We start from the raw sequence: 13,591 nt of genomic DNA on the forward strand, positions 1-13,591 counted from the left end.
TTCTCCGCCTGTCTTACAGAAGCTCCCTGGATGAGTGCCCAGTGTCCAACGTGCCAAAGCACAGAAACAGACTTCCATTCACAGAGGCGGCTGAGACCGTAACAAACTTGCTTCATTGGTACCGCACCCCAAGCACGGCACAACTCTGTGCGTCAACTGTGTGCCTGTACAGGGCAACACTACCTAAGGCCACATCCTGTCCGCGCAGATTTTTACACAAACAGAGAGCACATCCTTGCACATCTGCTCCTTTGCGATTGAAAAGCAAGCAAGAAACTGAAGCTGAACGAAAACAAACAAGTTCTGCCAACACTGTCAGGTTTTCTGCCAAAGAAGAAAATTGCTACAAAATAAGCAAGAAGCTCTCAACAAGACGAGGAAAATTAAGAGACAAAAAACTTAAGTCTGCAATAAATGCACGTGCTGAAATCAAATGTTAAAATCAATTATCCAGCATTAGAAGTGGAAACTTTTGTAAAGGTTGTCATGTGCCTAATTAAAAAAAAGTATGAGAGGAAATATATAAACATTCCGTGAGCTCGGTAAAAGGAAAAACAGGTGCCCGATTCAGGGGTGTCAATTTTGCGGGGGGTTTTTTTAACCAATTTTACACATCGCCAAGGACCGCATCACAAGAGACAAAGCCGGTAAAAAAAATTAGAAGTAGCACGGCTTGGAAAAATAACAGAGCGCTTTTGAAATGCTGAACAGCAGCCTCCTCCTCGGCAAAGGAGGTCCTTGGGGATTCTGAGCACACAGCAGCAGAAAAACCACCGCTGCCATATCTCCTTTCGGGAATGACATCCATTATAAATGTTCGCCAAGGTGTATGATAGCACAGAAATAGCAAAGCCCAATTATTGCACATAACAGCTGCCATCACTCAAGTCTCATCCTGAGATGCACAATAGTCAGCTTGTGACGGACGCGTTTTAAAATTTAAAATTCGGAATGAGTAGGCCAGGACAGACAGAAGACTCCCAATTGCTCACCAGGGAGAGAAGATGAATAACTTTTCATTTCTGCCTTTCTGTGCGAAGTTTCTTGTACATATTACATTGATTAAACAGAAAACTAGAAAACTTTATCTCCAAACTGTCTTCACTTTAATTTACGTTAATATTACTCTGTAAAAGGGGGTAACCAGCACGGAATCCCCAGCATTAGCTTCTCGCTCGTCAACAGCTTGTGAAACAGTCGCACAATGTTATGCAACTGAAATCTTATTCCTTTTCCTGAGTGAGAAAACGTGAATATATAAAGAAAACTCATGCCCATTAATGCTAGCTTTATAATTTATAGAAAGGGCATAGCTTTGTCATAGTCTGGAGTGACACCATTTTTGTCTCAGAATTTATTACCGCCTTGGAAAATGATCCAAACGGTTTACCAAAACGGAAAAGTCTTCTCTATGTGGGAATTCTCAAAGAGAGCCCTGCATAGGTCATGGTAATCTTTCTTCATTCTCACAACTTGCAAGATCATTTTTTAGCAATTCCTCCAATGGTTTATAAGAGCAACAAAAAAAAACTACACCTCATAACAGTACCAATCTTAAATTAGGGTTCTTTAGAAGTACAGTGACAGCAAAGTGAAATTTACCTGAGGCACTGGGGTTAAAGCCTAACTCATGAGCAGTGCCAGGAGAGCTTTAAAGATCATGCAGACAGGTGCTGGTTTAACATTTCATCTAAAAACCAGTCGCTTCCACACAGTCTCCCTGGTCAACATACTAAGGTGGATGATAAATCTTCATTCGTTAAAAAAAAATCATTTTTAATCTTTAAATAACTGAAATAAAAACGTTGAAGCATCTGGGGGAGAAACAACCACGTGCTGAGACCAAGACCTTTTCTACAACAGGGGCCGAGGAAACGCAAGCGAATCACTTCCACACAAAACATCCTCCTTTCCCGACTTTTCTACTGGTGCCAAACCGAGGTGATCTGCAGTCTCCCAGCCATCCACTCAAAGGATTAAAGAGAACCCTCTTACCGTTAGCTGCAGCCAGAAAAGACTTGTTATTGCCCCTGGCTTTGTTGGTGAGATCTTCCGTTATGTCCATGTGAGTGTGTATTTCCTCTCTCATCTCCTCGAGAGTCCTGCACAGTTCGCTCTCCCAGTAGTCCTTATCTAGACAGTCAATCAGTTCTGCTAACTGGACCTTTGTGCTGTAGTACCATATCTTCTTATTCTCATGTTCACCGTCTTCTTCACTGGAGAGAGCAAACCCACAATTAGTGCAACGAAATACAAAAAAAAGAAACCCTTTAAATGTGACATATGCCTTTTCAGAGAGAGGTTATCACACCGACCCATCAAGCACATCATGAAGATGGACAGAAATGCTGTTGTCGAAGAGTATCTTGACAGTCATACACACGATAAAAATTTATTCAAAATTTCTTGTAAAAAAAATGCAACCCATTGAGTCATGAATGACACTACAGGTTTCCAATGTTACCTTTTGAAATGACAGAAATACAACTAACAGCAGGACCAAAGCCTTCAAACACTCCTGTTGGACTGAAAGGAAAGAAATGACCACTTCTGACAATTTCGTTAAATCTCATTTATATTCCTCATACTAAGCCCTGTATAGTCACTATGGCTGTCATCCAGCAGCTAGTAAGCATAGCGAGTACAGGAGGTTTATATAAAAAGGCAACCACAGCCTCCCAATTTCAGAAGTAGAAATGATATGCAAATGTTTTGCCTCTCACTAGTTTTCTTACAGATGCATTAATAAGTGAAGACCTTTACAGCACCTCTGACCATTTCACCCATTTTCAACTGTGACGTTCACAGAACCCTCAGGAAAAAAAATAAGATAATTGTTTCACCAACAAACAAACAAACAAACAAACAAACAAACAAACAAACAAACAAACAAACAAAATATACTTAAAAACAAACAGACGATAAGGCATTTGTTTCAAAATTTCACTAAGACGACGAGGAACTGTTTGCACAAGTTTCCACAAGACAGTGCAGCGGAGAGCCTCTGGAATGCATGAAGACAAACTATTATGCAATTTGAAATCAGTTCAATAAATGTGCAATTAACTCTTCTCCTTCGCCATGGAATGAAGTACAGCAAAGCATCTCCCAATGCTGCGGCAACCAAGATGTGCTGCTGTAAGATTTTTCTACTCAGAGATTTTCAATAGCTTTGGCAGCAAGGCCCCATATAGAGGGAAAGCTGTAGCAATCGCTCACACACCTCGGTGAAGATGGTCTATCACCTCCTCTGTAACACCGTTCAACTGACAGTAAAGCAGGAGAATACTCTCGGCAGTGACAAACACACTCCAGCTTAAAAGGGAGAGAAGGAGATCACGTGCGTTTCTAGAATCACAGAATACTGTGCATTGCCACTCCCTTATAACAGCCCAGAATAAGATAATACTGCAGTTCCAGTCCAGAAAACAGCACCACTTGTGACTTGTCGGAAGCCCGGATATCGGATGAAGCAACTGAAAAACAGAGCATCTACTTCCAAGAAAAAAAACTTTGAAAATCTTTCATTCCACAGAAACTGCTGACCGAAGCACATATCAAGGCCTCATCATAAATAAAACAAAACACGTTTTGTGACTGAGGCTGCGGTGTGTGTATACGACTTACTTGCACAAAGTCTTTCACCTACTATGTCTAAGTAACACGGGACTTGACAGAAGGTACCCCCAAGAGCTGCATCAAGAATTGGCTCATTCCCCGACTCACAAGGAGTGACATTCCATGGGAAAATGACTCCCGATCCCTACTGCCTCCAAATTTAACCTGAAAATATTTTCAGCCAAAAAAACCTGTTCATTAAAACTTCAACTCCCCCCAGTTAATACAAAAACACTGGAGTCATGGATTGCACACAGCTTAAAGAAAACAAGTGAACTATAAACTATGACAAGAGGGCGGCATGATGGCGCAGTGGTGGCCAATGCTCCCTCCCTGGGTTCAGCTCAGGCCCTGGTGTGTTGTCTGCGTGGAGTCTGCATGTTCCCCCTGCGTTTGAGTGGGTTTCTGCCGAATGCTCTGGGTGTCCTGCCACAGTCCAAAGACACTGGCAGGTCCACAGACGTCTGGGAAAACTGGCCCTGATGTGCGTGCGTGTGTCTGCCTGCCCTGAGAGAGACAGGTGCCCCGGCCAGGGTGTACCCCACCTTGCGCTCGCTGCTTGCTGGGACAGGCTCCGGCTCCCTCAAGACCTTGTGCTGGATACAGTGGTTATAAAATGGATGGATGTACTACCATAAGTGTAAGAAAAGGTTCAAATTCTTTGCAATTAAACACAAATGTTTTGGTGAAAATGACATTGGAATCTGAGACATCCAAACGAATCGGCAGAGATGTTTGTTAAAATTGCATGTTTTCCTTTTCGGCATCAGACCAGTTCCAGTGAGGCACTTCTGATAAGAGTGTTTGCTGTAGGAGCTGCAATGACATCCTAAAAGGCAAACCCTGGGATGTCCCCTGACTATCCCACCGGACTCACTCACAAGCGGGTTGTGTTTCAGACTTCAGGAGAATCATTCCCCACAGCAGGTACGAAACATGTTAAAGAACACTTAGTAAAAAGGTGTTTTAAATACTATCTGCAATGTCTCTTTTAAAATCCATTCTTTGTTACTCTCAGTTTTATCTACTTTCCCACATGATGTACAAAAGGCACAGAATTCTGCTTTACACAGTCTTGGCCAGAACAATAATTAATAATCCTTCCAGTTTTCTAAATTGAGAATATGGGCACATTTTGGTCTTTTCAAGGTTGTTTTTTACATCACATTTACGAAAGAATTGTGGAAATGCCAAGAGATTGGCAAAACCTGGCATTTTTTTGCAATTGTACTACAACCGGACTTTTAGTGTTGATAATGTACACTCTATGTGAATACAGCAGATTTTTTCTTATCCTTTATGTATGTACTGCTGCAGTCAGAAGCATTCACACACTGTAATGGAAACATGATTACCTGCTGCTTCACTAAATGCAACAAATAGTTTTCACTAAACATATTTCTCAATGATATCTGGAACTCGGACAGTAGTACAATGTGTTAAAATGTAAAAAAAAAATAACAGTCTTTATTATCATTGTGTGAACATCTGTATCACACATTGTGACTTTTTGGCATAACATGGTAAAAAAGTCCTATGATCTACACACTTTCCAGACAACCCTATGTAAGGAGGCCACAATTCCTCCCCTACAAAGCAACACAAAACATGTCCCATCAAACATTATACCCGTGTACACGAATTCACTTAAATTTTCACACTTTCACAACCCAGGTGAATGAAATGGCTACAAATAAAAACACAACGTCACATCAGCTGGCTCAATTAACATCTTTGCTTCACCTAGCAGATGCAGAATGACATAATCTGAGCTGCCAGAGATAAATTCAATTAAGTTGCTTAAAGGCAGAGTTTACAGAAAACACTCTGAGGATCCCTGCATTACATGATTGGCCTGCTGACCTCTTCAATTTACACAGGGCAGAGAGGGCTCACTAGGGAGACAATGGGGTGGAGATACTTCCCCTGGTACAACAGCTAAGAGGAAAAGTAACCACTCTGACAGCCAGATAATCATGTGTGCTATAATTTGTTAACTGGTCTAAACATTACCTTTGTGTTGTACGTACACTGGGGATTTTCTGTGCAAACCACTATGACAAATGTATGTCCAAACCAAAAATATACATTATTAATGAGCCAAATAAAAAAATCATAACTGCACAGAAAAGCCAAAGACCACTGCAAAGCTTTAAACAACAGGTTAACGCAAAAGCGTGTCCTGTTTCACAACCTTGTCTTAAATAAAGTCTCTGTAAGTATATTGGTTGAGTCACCATTTTCCTTTTCTTTAATTTCCTCTTTCTCACCTCTACTGATGGGAGTTTAATTTGCTACAGCTTTGCGACTTACCCGGTGCAGCTGAAGGAGGTAAGCAAGTCACTTGGGAAAAGCCCTGACATCTCAGAGCAAACGAGCGCATTGTCCCTACACTGTGAAAGACTCAACCTCAACTTTGCAGCCAGACAGCTGACTTTCCACTTGTCAACTACACCGCCATGGGCAGTCAGCCTGGCCCAGTGCTCCTCACTCCTGGGCCTGGACAGCCACTGCCCTGCAGGTAGTACAGGCAACTTAACATCCTCAAAAGCTAAGACCTGGGAACAGCAGAATAAAATTACATCCATTATGTCCATAATTGATTCCATGAAGCCACTCAAAGTCCAAAAGGGACGAAAAACAGAGAATGAATTGAGCATTGCCGGTTTAAAGCAGGAGTGCCCATACCTATATTTAGTATTCCTTTTTAAATACAGGAGAGCAGCCACAGGCAATTTGGCAAAGCAGAAACGCACAAAATTATGAGGTGATGGCTTTTAAGAGGAAAGTCTGGAGGCGAACTCCCATATGATGTCAGAGGTTCACATAAGAGGGGAAACAGGACACTAGGAGCTGAAGTTACATTCCCTGCCACCGTGGGGCTGTTAAGGGAAACAAACACAAGAGATGCGAGTAATCTGCTTTTACTTCATGGGGGGAGAAGAGATTAAATTTAGCTGTCTGCTTTATTCAACTTGCAATGCATTTAAGGCCACAATTGTTCTAGACTTGTCCCATCAACACGGAGACCAGCAAGACCACAAACAGCTTTAGGAAGAGACGCAGCCCACTGCGAGGCACCTGGCTGTGACTCCTCCAGGTACACTTTCCCTGAGGTTTCTTTTATTGGAAGACCAAACAAAAAAGAAGAAAAAAGCACGTCCCCTGAACAAGACAAGCACGGTGGGCCCAGTAAGTGGCGGACCTCTGTGAGGACTGCGTTTCTCGTTGAGAAAAGGAAGAACTTCAAAATACTTTGTGCGAATAAGCACTTAAAACCATCTTCAGGTAGTGTAAACACTGGATTAATTAAGTGCTCTGTTAACGAGAACCCAGCTTTCCTCCGATGGGGAATTAAGCCATGGAATAGCCTCCTACTTACATAATGATCCTCCTGTTGAGGAACCAGTACTTCCGCCGGTGCCGGTCGTAGCCGATGGGCTCCTGCCGCACGTAGGGCTTGCTCTTCTGGCTCTCGGCCACGCAGTCCGTCACGCCCTGCACCTTGTGCGCCACGCAGATCTCGCACTGCCACTCGTCCTCGGGCACCTCCTCCAGGGGCGGTTTCACACACTCCAGGTGGTACACGGCCGAGCAGGTCTCGCAGCACAGCAGGTCGCCCAGCTTGTGGCACACGCGGCAGTGGTCGTCGTACTGGATGACGCCCTCGGACAGGAGCTCCTCGCGGGCGATGTTGGTGGTGAGGAACTGGTCCACCAGGAACTGCAGCACCTTGACCTTGCTCTCCAGGGGGCCGTAGGGGTAGTCCTCCACCTCCTGGTAGGGCAGCACGTGGTGGTACTCGCGGTCGCTCTCGCAGTACACCCGCACCACCTCGGGCCACGTCATGCCGTCGATGAAGTACAGCGTGGAGTTGACGCTGTCCTTGAGGTCGGCCGGGCCGAAGGTGGTGTTGGAGGTGTCCTCCTCGCGCAGGATGGCCTTGAGCAGGGAGATGTGCGTCTCCGCGATCAGCGTGCACTGCTCCTGCCCCACCAGCGCCGCGCAGAAGTCCTCGAAGCGGAAGGGGGACAGCCGCAGGACCGTGCCAAAGTTCCTCAGCACCTCGTAAATGGCCGCCACGTTCAGGAGCTGCTCGTTGGGCACCATGAGGTCCTCCGAGGACTTGGGGAGCTCCAGGGGAGGGACCTCCTTCTCCTCGAAAATCGGGGAGCGGGGCCGGTGCACCCGCGGCCTCCTCCTGCCTACAGTCGGGGGGAAAACAAAAGCATGAGAACAGCCATCGGGAACACCAATAGTTTTTACCTGTAAAAACTATTCAGCTTTCTGAGCAAAAAAAAAATACCTCAGAGGCCTGCTAGTCTGATGGTAGGGACAAAAATAAAATACTCAATTCTTCTGGAAATCAAACCCCAAGTTTCACAGTCTTAAAGAAAAAAACAAGGTTCTACCATCATGTTTAAATTTGGCTCCAATGAATGAAACCCCCCCCCCCCCGCTTCAATTAATTATGGTTGGATAGCCGGTAACGTGGGCTGTCAGCAGAAGTTTGCACTGGGAAAAGGACCTGCGCCGTGCTAGCCACAATAAGCTGACGTCTCAGCACCACACACGGTTTACTTGACAAAAAGGAAGCATTCACTCATAATTAACACACACGTAGGAAATTATGGGTCAAGTCTTTCAGTTTCCATATACAAAGATCCTGACTCAAATGTGCTATTTGGAAACCGCATGGATCCAAAGATCCCAAGGAAGATCCAAAATAAGAACTAACAAATACAGCCTCACTGTCTTACAACACTCAGAAAAACAAGCAACTTTAACTGAAACTGCGCATGCAATGACGCGATTTTCAATGTGACCAAATAAGTGAAGTACGGACCAATTAATGCGCTATTATATATAAAGAACGTATATATAATCTTTCTCATAACCTCAAGTTTTTAATTTCTCTAGCTTCCTTTTTTTTGATTAGTAGGGAACCACCTGCAATAGATTCACTGGTCTCCCCCAAGGTTAATAATTTAGGGGTGCCTCATCGGGGGTGACTTACATAACATCTACAAAACATACAATAATGGATGAAGAAAATCCTAAACTAAATCACTAAATACACGAGAAACAATAAGTGAAAAAAGGGCAGACAGGTAGACGTTCAATGCCTGGGCAGAGCAGATGCCTATTAAGCAGTACACATGTAGGTAGGTAAGGAATGACTATAGTACACCGATTTCCGTGATTTCAATAATCACCGATTACAGAGCAGTATCTGGTGGTACAAATTCCAGTCCAAACAGCTGTGTTTTGGAGATGATACCTAAAGGGTGGTCTGAGTGCATACTAACGAGGATGGGAGGTGTACTGATCTGCCCACTGTCTAGAGAGCGTATCTGATGTTTACACCAAAGCTCCCCAGTTAAATGCCACATCCTTCACCTGCTGTTCAAAGGCTTGACCACAACAATGTCTCCATACATCCGTGACGTTTCGTGATCCCGATAGTGTATACTGTGTTAACAACGCACCGGGCAATTCATGACTCCAACAACAGTATTGATCATAGAAGGGTTACAGTAACTAGCAGTCCGGCTAAGAAGTTAAAGGAGTTGGACGTGTCAAGAATAACTCATTGGATCAAGCCAATGTGAAGGCTAGTGGGATAAATTAGTCTGTTTCTTAGGAATCATCTCATTGTTTAGGGGAAAATCAAAACATTAATCCTCTTACCGAATGTGTATTCATAAGCCTGCTCGGGATGAATTCATTTTCCTAAACGCCACTTGTGAGTATGTGACAAGAGAAATGTAGACAAAGTTTCTTCACATTCCCCCCCAAAAAATAAAACACCCCTATTGTCTGCGGACTTGAGCACTGAAGCAAAAGTTGGGACAAATGCTCTAGCAAACAAGCAGTCTAATTACTGTGAAAACAGCATCTTCGGGAGTTCAGCAAAAAACCTGCCCTCAAAGACGACAAGATAAAGAGGAACAAAATTGAATGTAATTGCTGCTCCCCGAGTCGTCTTCTCTTCGCTGTAATCTAGGCACACGCATGAAAACTGTCCCCTGCAAATGATTTGGGAAAAAAAAACATTCAACAAACTGCTTCTGCACATCTTAACAAACGAGCACCTCAGTTCTACTCCTCCCGTCTTGAAGAAAGATCACTTGTGCCTGTGTGCCTGTACCTGAAAAAGTACACAGTGCTCTAAGCCAGCCAGCCTCCTTCCTATTCTTTAAGGATATGCTGGCCCCCCCAGGCCCCAGGGCAGAACCTCCTAGACCCAGAGCTGCCCTCTGCAGACAAGGGCACCTGCGACTGGACCAGCCTGGCAGCAATATCATGCATCATCGTCACCAGCAAGAGGGAACCGGGAGCTTCACCCGCATGCTTCCAGAGGAATAGGTGATGGCCGAGTTATGAAACAGCAGTTAGTGAAAGTCCGGTACCACAGCAGCTCAGCCATTAATACCCAGATCCCATCCCAGAGAGAATATTGCTCTGTGACGACACAGTTACTGCTCTAGAGCAGCTCAGGTCACTGTGCAAACCCGACTCATGTCCCAGTACTCACAGACAACCACATGTGCACGGGTAACCAAATGCATTGACACCTCCATCTCCTTGTGGATGCATGCACTCCGCAGGTCAAAGAAACCAAAGTTATAATTATATAACAAATTAGATGACAGGGTTACGACTGTGTGCGGTATGCATAAAATTATCTCCGTCTTGATCTTTGTTTTAAACTTTTACTTGACTTTATGTAAGGCAAGCAGGCTGTTCGGGTGTTTAAGGATGAATGGCTGGTTTTCTTTCCTCATTATGTGGAACTCATTATGACTTCAGCAGACGTACCTCAGTTTACTCACAGAGGGGCACACTGAAAAGGGCTGAAAAGGAGAGTTTCTGGAGTGACGGTCACCCCCCTTCTTAGACAAAGCGCCAGCTGAGAGCCATGGGTGCTTCTTAAAATTACTTTTTGTCTCAGTAAAATGATGACGTACAAAGACAGGTCGCAAGGGAGAGGAAACTAGGCATTTGGCTGCTAGAAGCTAAGTGAGATGACTATCTAATCTAGTTGCTTCTCGAAAGAAAGCGGGGTATCGGCGTCATCACAGCTGGCCAGCTTGTCCCAAACTCCCGTGACCCTTCACCCCTGTGCGCATCGCAGGAGCTGCAGGAACTTTCCTGAAGTTTCTGTCACAGAGCGAAGGTACTTTTACAAAGCTGCATTTCCCAAACTGGGGTTCTCAAAGCCTTTTGCAGGGATCCCCCTGAAGGATTCCACCTGGTATCGAGAAAAAACGTCCATCAACGGAAATGCCTGAAGCCGAAGTCTCTCTGTGCCCCACTCCTATTAATGTTCATCTACAGAATCAATGTCAGGCCAGCCTGGTTTTAAATCAGGTTTCTCCCTGCAGAAGGAGGTACAGCCCTTGAAAAGGGCTCTCCCAGCGAGCAGAGTGTGTGGACACAGATACTGTGTGCACTACGAGAGGGCAGGATACAGGTAGAGAGGACAGAAAGACGGGTATCTGTTGTGCAAAACTGTTCAGGGCAGAAATGAGGAATGACTACGCTGACTTCACAACAGTTTTAATCACGGCTCGCCTGCGTACAAGATCCAGGAAGAGCCCTCTTACCTGAGGAAACCCATAAATGACAAAGACCAGAAGCCACAGCTAACTTCCTCCTGCATCTTCCTTTTCTGCCAATTTCACAGCAACACTGCCGAAACGTTACTGGCATCTCTGCCTGAGACTTCTTACTGAGAGACCCCAAGGATACCCACATTAAGCCCTGATCTTAGAGAAATTAAAGAAAACTAAAAGAGGAAGATATACAAATCACAAATACACAGGTGGTTAAAAAAAACTGATTAGTAAATGAAATTATTCAGTTTCTACAAATACATTTAGAGGGCACGAATGTAGAAAGTTCATTGTAACTGGGGTATTTATATAAATCTGTGGTGCTTAATACACAGAGCATTAAAGAAAATAAAATCGAATATTACAGATAACTGGGTTCCTGAATTTTATGGTGATTTTTTTTTTACATATAATCATAGCAGTAGGGAAATTACAGTTCCCTTCTGCATTCTTTCAACTTGCCAAGCTGGTAATTTCTGCACATCAAAAAAGATCATTTCAGCTTCCACTCTGAAGATCTTACAGATACATTTTACCCACATTTACGCTTAAGATTATTAGCAGCATAGACAATCCCTTAGTGCCTTCTAAATTATTTATTCCCGCGGAAAGAAACAAAATATCACTTCGACTGCACCACAGCAGTTTTTTTCTCCATTTTTGTGTAAAGCATCGATGCCTTACAAAAGGGGGCATAAAGTCGCTGTACGTATACATAAATGTGCAAGTCCTTAAAAAATTGAGCAGAAGAGCTTAAGAAACGCAGGTATATTATAAAAATGAGCAACATCTTGGTAAAAAAAAAAAGGTGTTTTATTAATTCTCCGTGCATGTTCTTATCTGGTATTCTGGAATCAATGTTTTGATGTCAGAAAGGGATAATAAAAATGTGTATTAAAAAAAAAAGTTAAGATCCCCTTAGCATCCCTGACAGCCCCGTGTCTTCCCCAGCAGCAGATCTGCATCCACGCTGCGCCGTGACGGCGCCCCCCGACAGGTGAGACGGACACGCTTGTTTTCAAAACACAGGCCGCGTGTTCCGGCGTCAAACACGGAGGGCACCGGGGGGTCCCAGGTCAGCAGGTAACACCTCTCCTGCACATGTACCCCTTTCCTGAGGCTGAGCCAGCGACGTCTGAAAGAGCAGCCCGGGTTTTGCAAATGCCAGCAGGCCGGTGCACAAACCGTAAAAGTTCCCGTCAGGGGGCTTCTGCTCGGCTACGGAGGTCCGCTGTCACCCGTCTTTCCTCTGTTTAAAAACAGGTCCCGTCCCGTCCCGTCCCCCCCCGTCGTCACCCCAACAAATCCGTACTTCGAGGCCCATTTTGGAGTTTATTTAATTGGCAAAAAAAACAACAAAATTCAACAATAATAATAATAATATTAATAAAAATAATAAAACGATTATTTCCAAACGCCCCGAAACTGCTCAAGTCCCTTTATAGTCCCAAGTCTTCCCACGGACGAGGACGGCGACGACAACAACAACAACACAAAAAAAAAACCCCAACAACACGACAAAAACGGCGACGATGTGGAAACATTAACGTCAAGATTCGGGCGCAGAATTCGTGCGATTTACGCGAGATCAGGCCGTGGTCCCCCGGGAAATGGAGGGGGGAAAAAAAACAACTAAACTATCGATAAAGTTGAGCCGGGAGCCGCGGTGCTGGCGAGCCGAGGCCTGCTGGCGGACGGGGTGCGTTCTCCATTTTGAACAATACAGCTTCCTGCACGGTTTCTGCTCCATAAACGTGCGAAAATCAAACCCCGGCGACTCGCCTCGCTGGCTTCGCCATCTCTCCCCCCCCCTCTCCTCCTCCTCCTCCTCCTCTCCCCCTCTCGCCCGGTACAAAAAAAAAATGAAGCTTTTACCTGGGGCGCTGCCGTACGTACTGTGGCTCCTGAAGCTGCTCTCCGTGCAGTAGCTCGCATCGTCGTCGTCCTCGCCTATTTCCTCCAGGTAGTCCGACTCGTCGTCCAGCGCTTCCTCCTCGTCCTCGGACGCCGGCTCCTCTTCCACGAAGTCGTCGTCGTCCGAGCGCAGGCTGACGGCGTCCTCCTCCTCCTCCTCGTCGTCGTCGCTCTCATGGTCGTCGTAGACCACCTTGCCGCCGCCGGCGGCGCCGCCGCTGCCACCGCTGCCGCTGGCGGCGCTGCGCCGGCCCCTGCCCGCTGCCCTGCCTCTGCCCCGGCCCCCCGCCGCCGCCGCCGCCGCCGCCGGCCCGACTCGCCTCCGGCCCCGGCAGCTGTGGTGGCCGCCCCGCCGCGGGGCCGCGAGGTCGGTCTCGGGCGCCCCTCGGCCCTTGGCGCCCAGCCCGCGCCGGGGTCTGAGCCCGCGCACCGGCCCCGAG

At 45.6% G+C, this 13,591-nt stretch overlaps 1 protein-coding gene across 3 annotated transcripts in view; it reads right to left on the reverse strand.

Annotated features, from left to right (window-relative positions):
- bptf (bromodomain PHD finger transcription factor) overlaps positions 1–13,591 on the reverse strand; it is a 47,802-nt gene that overhangs the window by 34,074 nt on the left and 137 nt on the right. For all 3 annotated transcript variants that reach the window (XM_088927292.1, XM_088927290.1, XM_088927291.1), the window contains exons 1-3: positions 13,113–13,591; positions 7,001–7,823; positions 1,996–2,216 (exon numbers count right to left, since the gene is read on the reverse strand). The exon at positions 13,113–13,591 is cut by the window's right edge and continues 137 nt beyond it. In XM_088927292.1, the coding sequence (XP_088783418.1) occupies positions 1,996–2,216; positions 7,001–7,823; positions 13,113–13,591 (1,523 nt within the window). The remainder of the gene's footprint in view (positions 1–1,995; positions 2,217–7,000; positions 7,824–13,112) is intronic.

Source organism: Atractosteus spatula, chromosome 11 (assembly GCF_055471065.1).
Source record: "Atractosteus spatula isolate fAtrSpa1 chromosome 11, fAtrSpa1.hap1, whole genome shotgun sequence".
Taxonomy (NCBI): Eukaryota; Metazoa; Chordata; class Actinopteri; order Semionotiformes; family Lepisosteidae; genus Atractosteus; species Atractosteus spatula.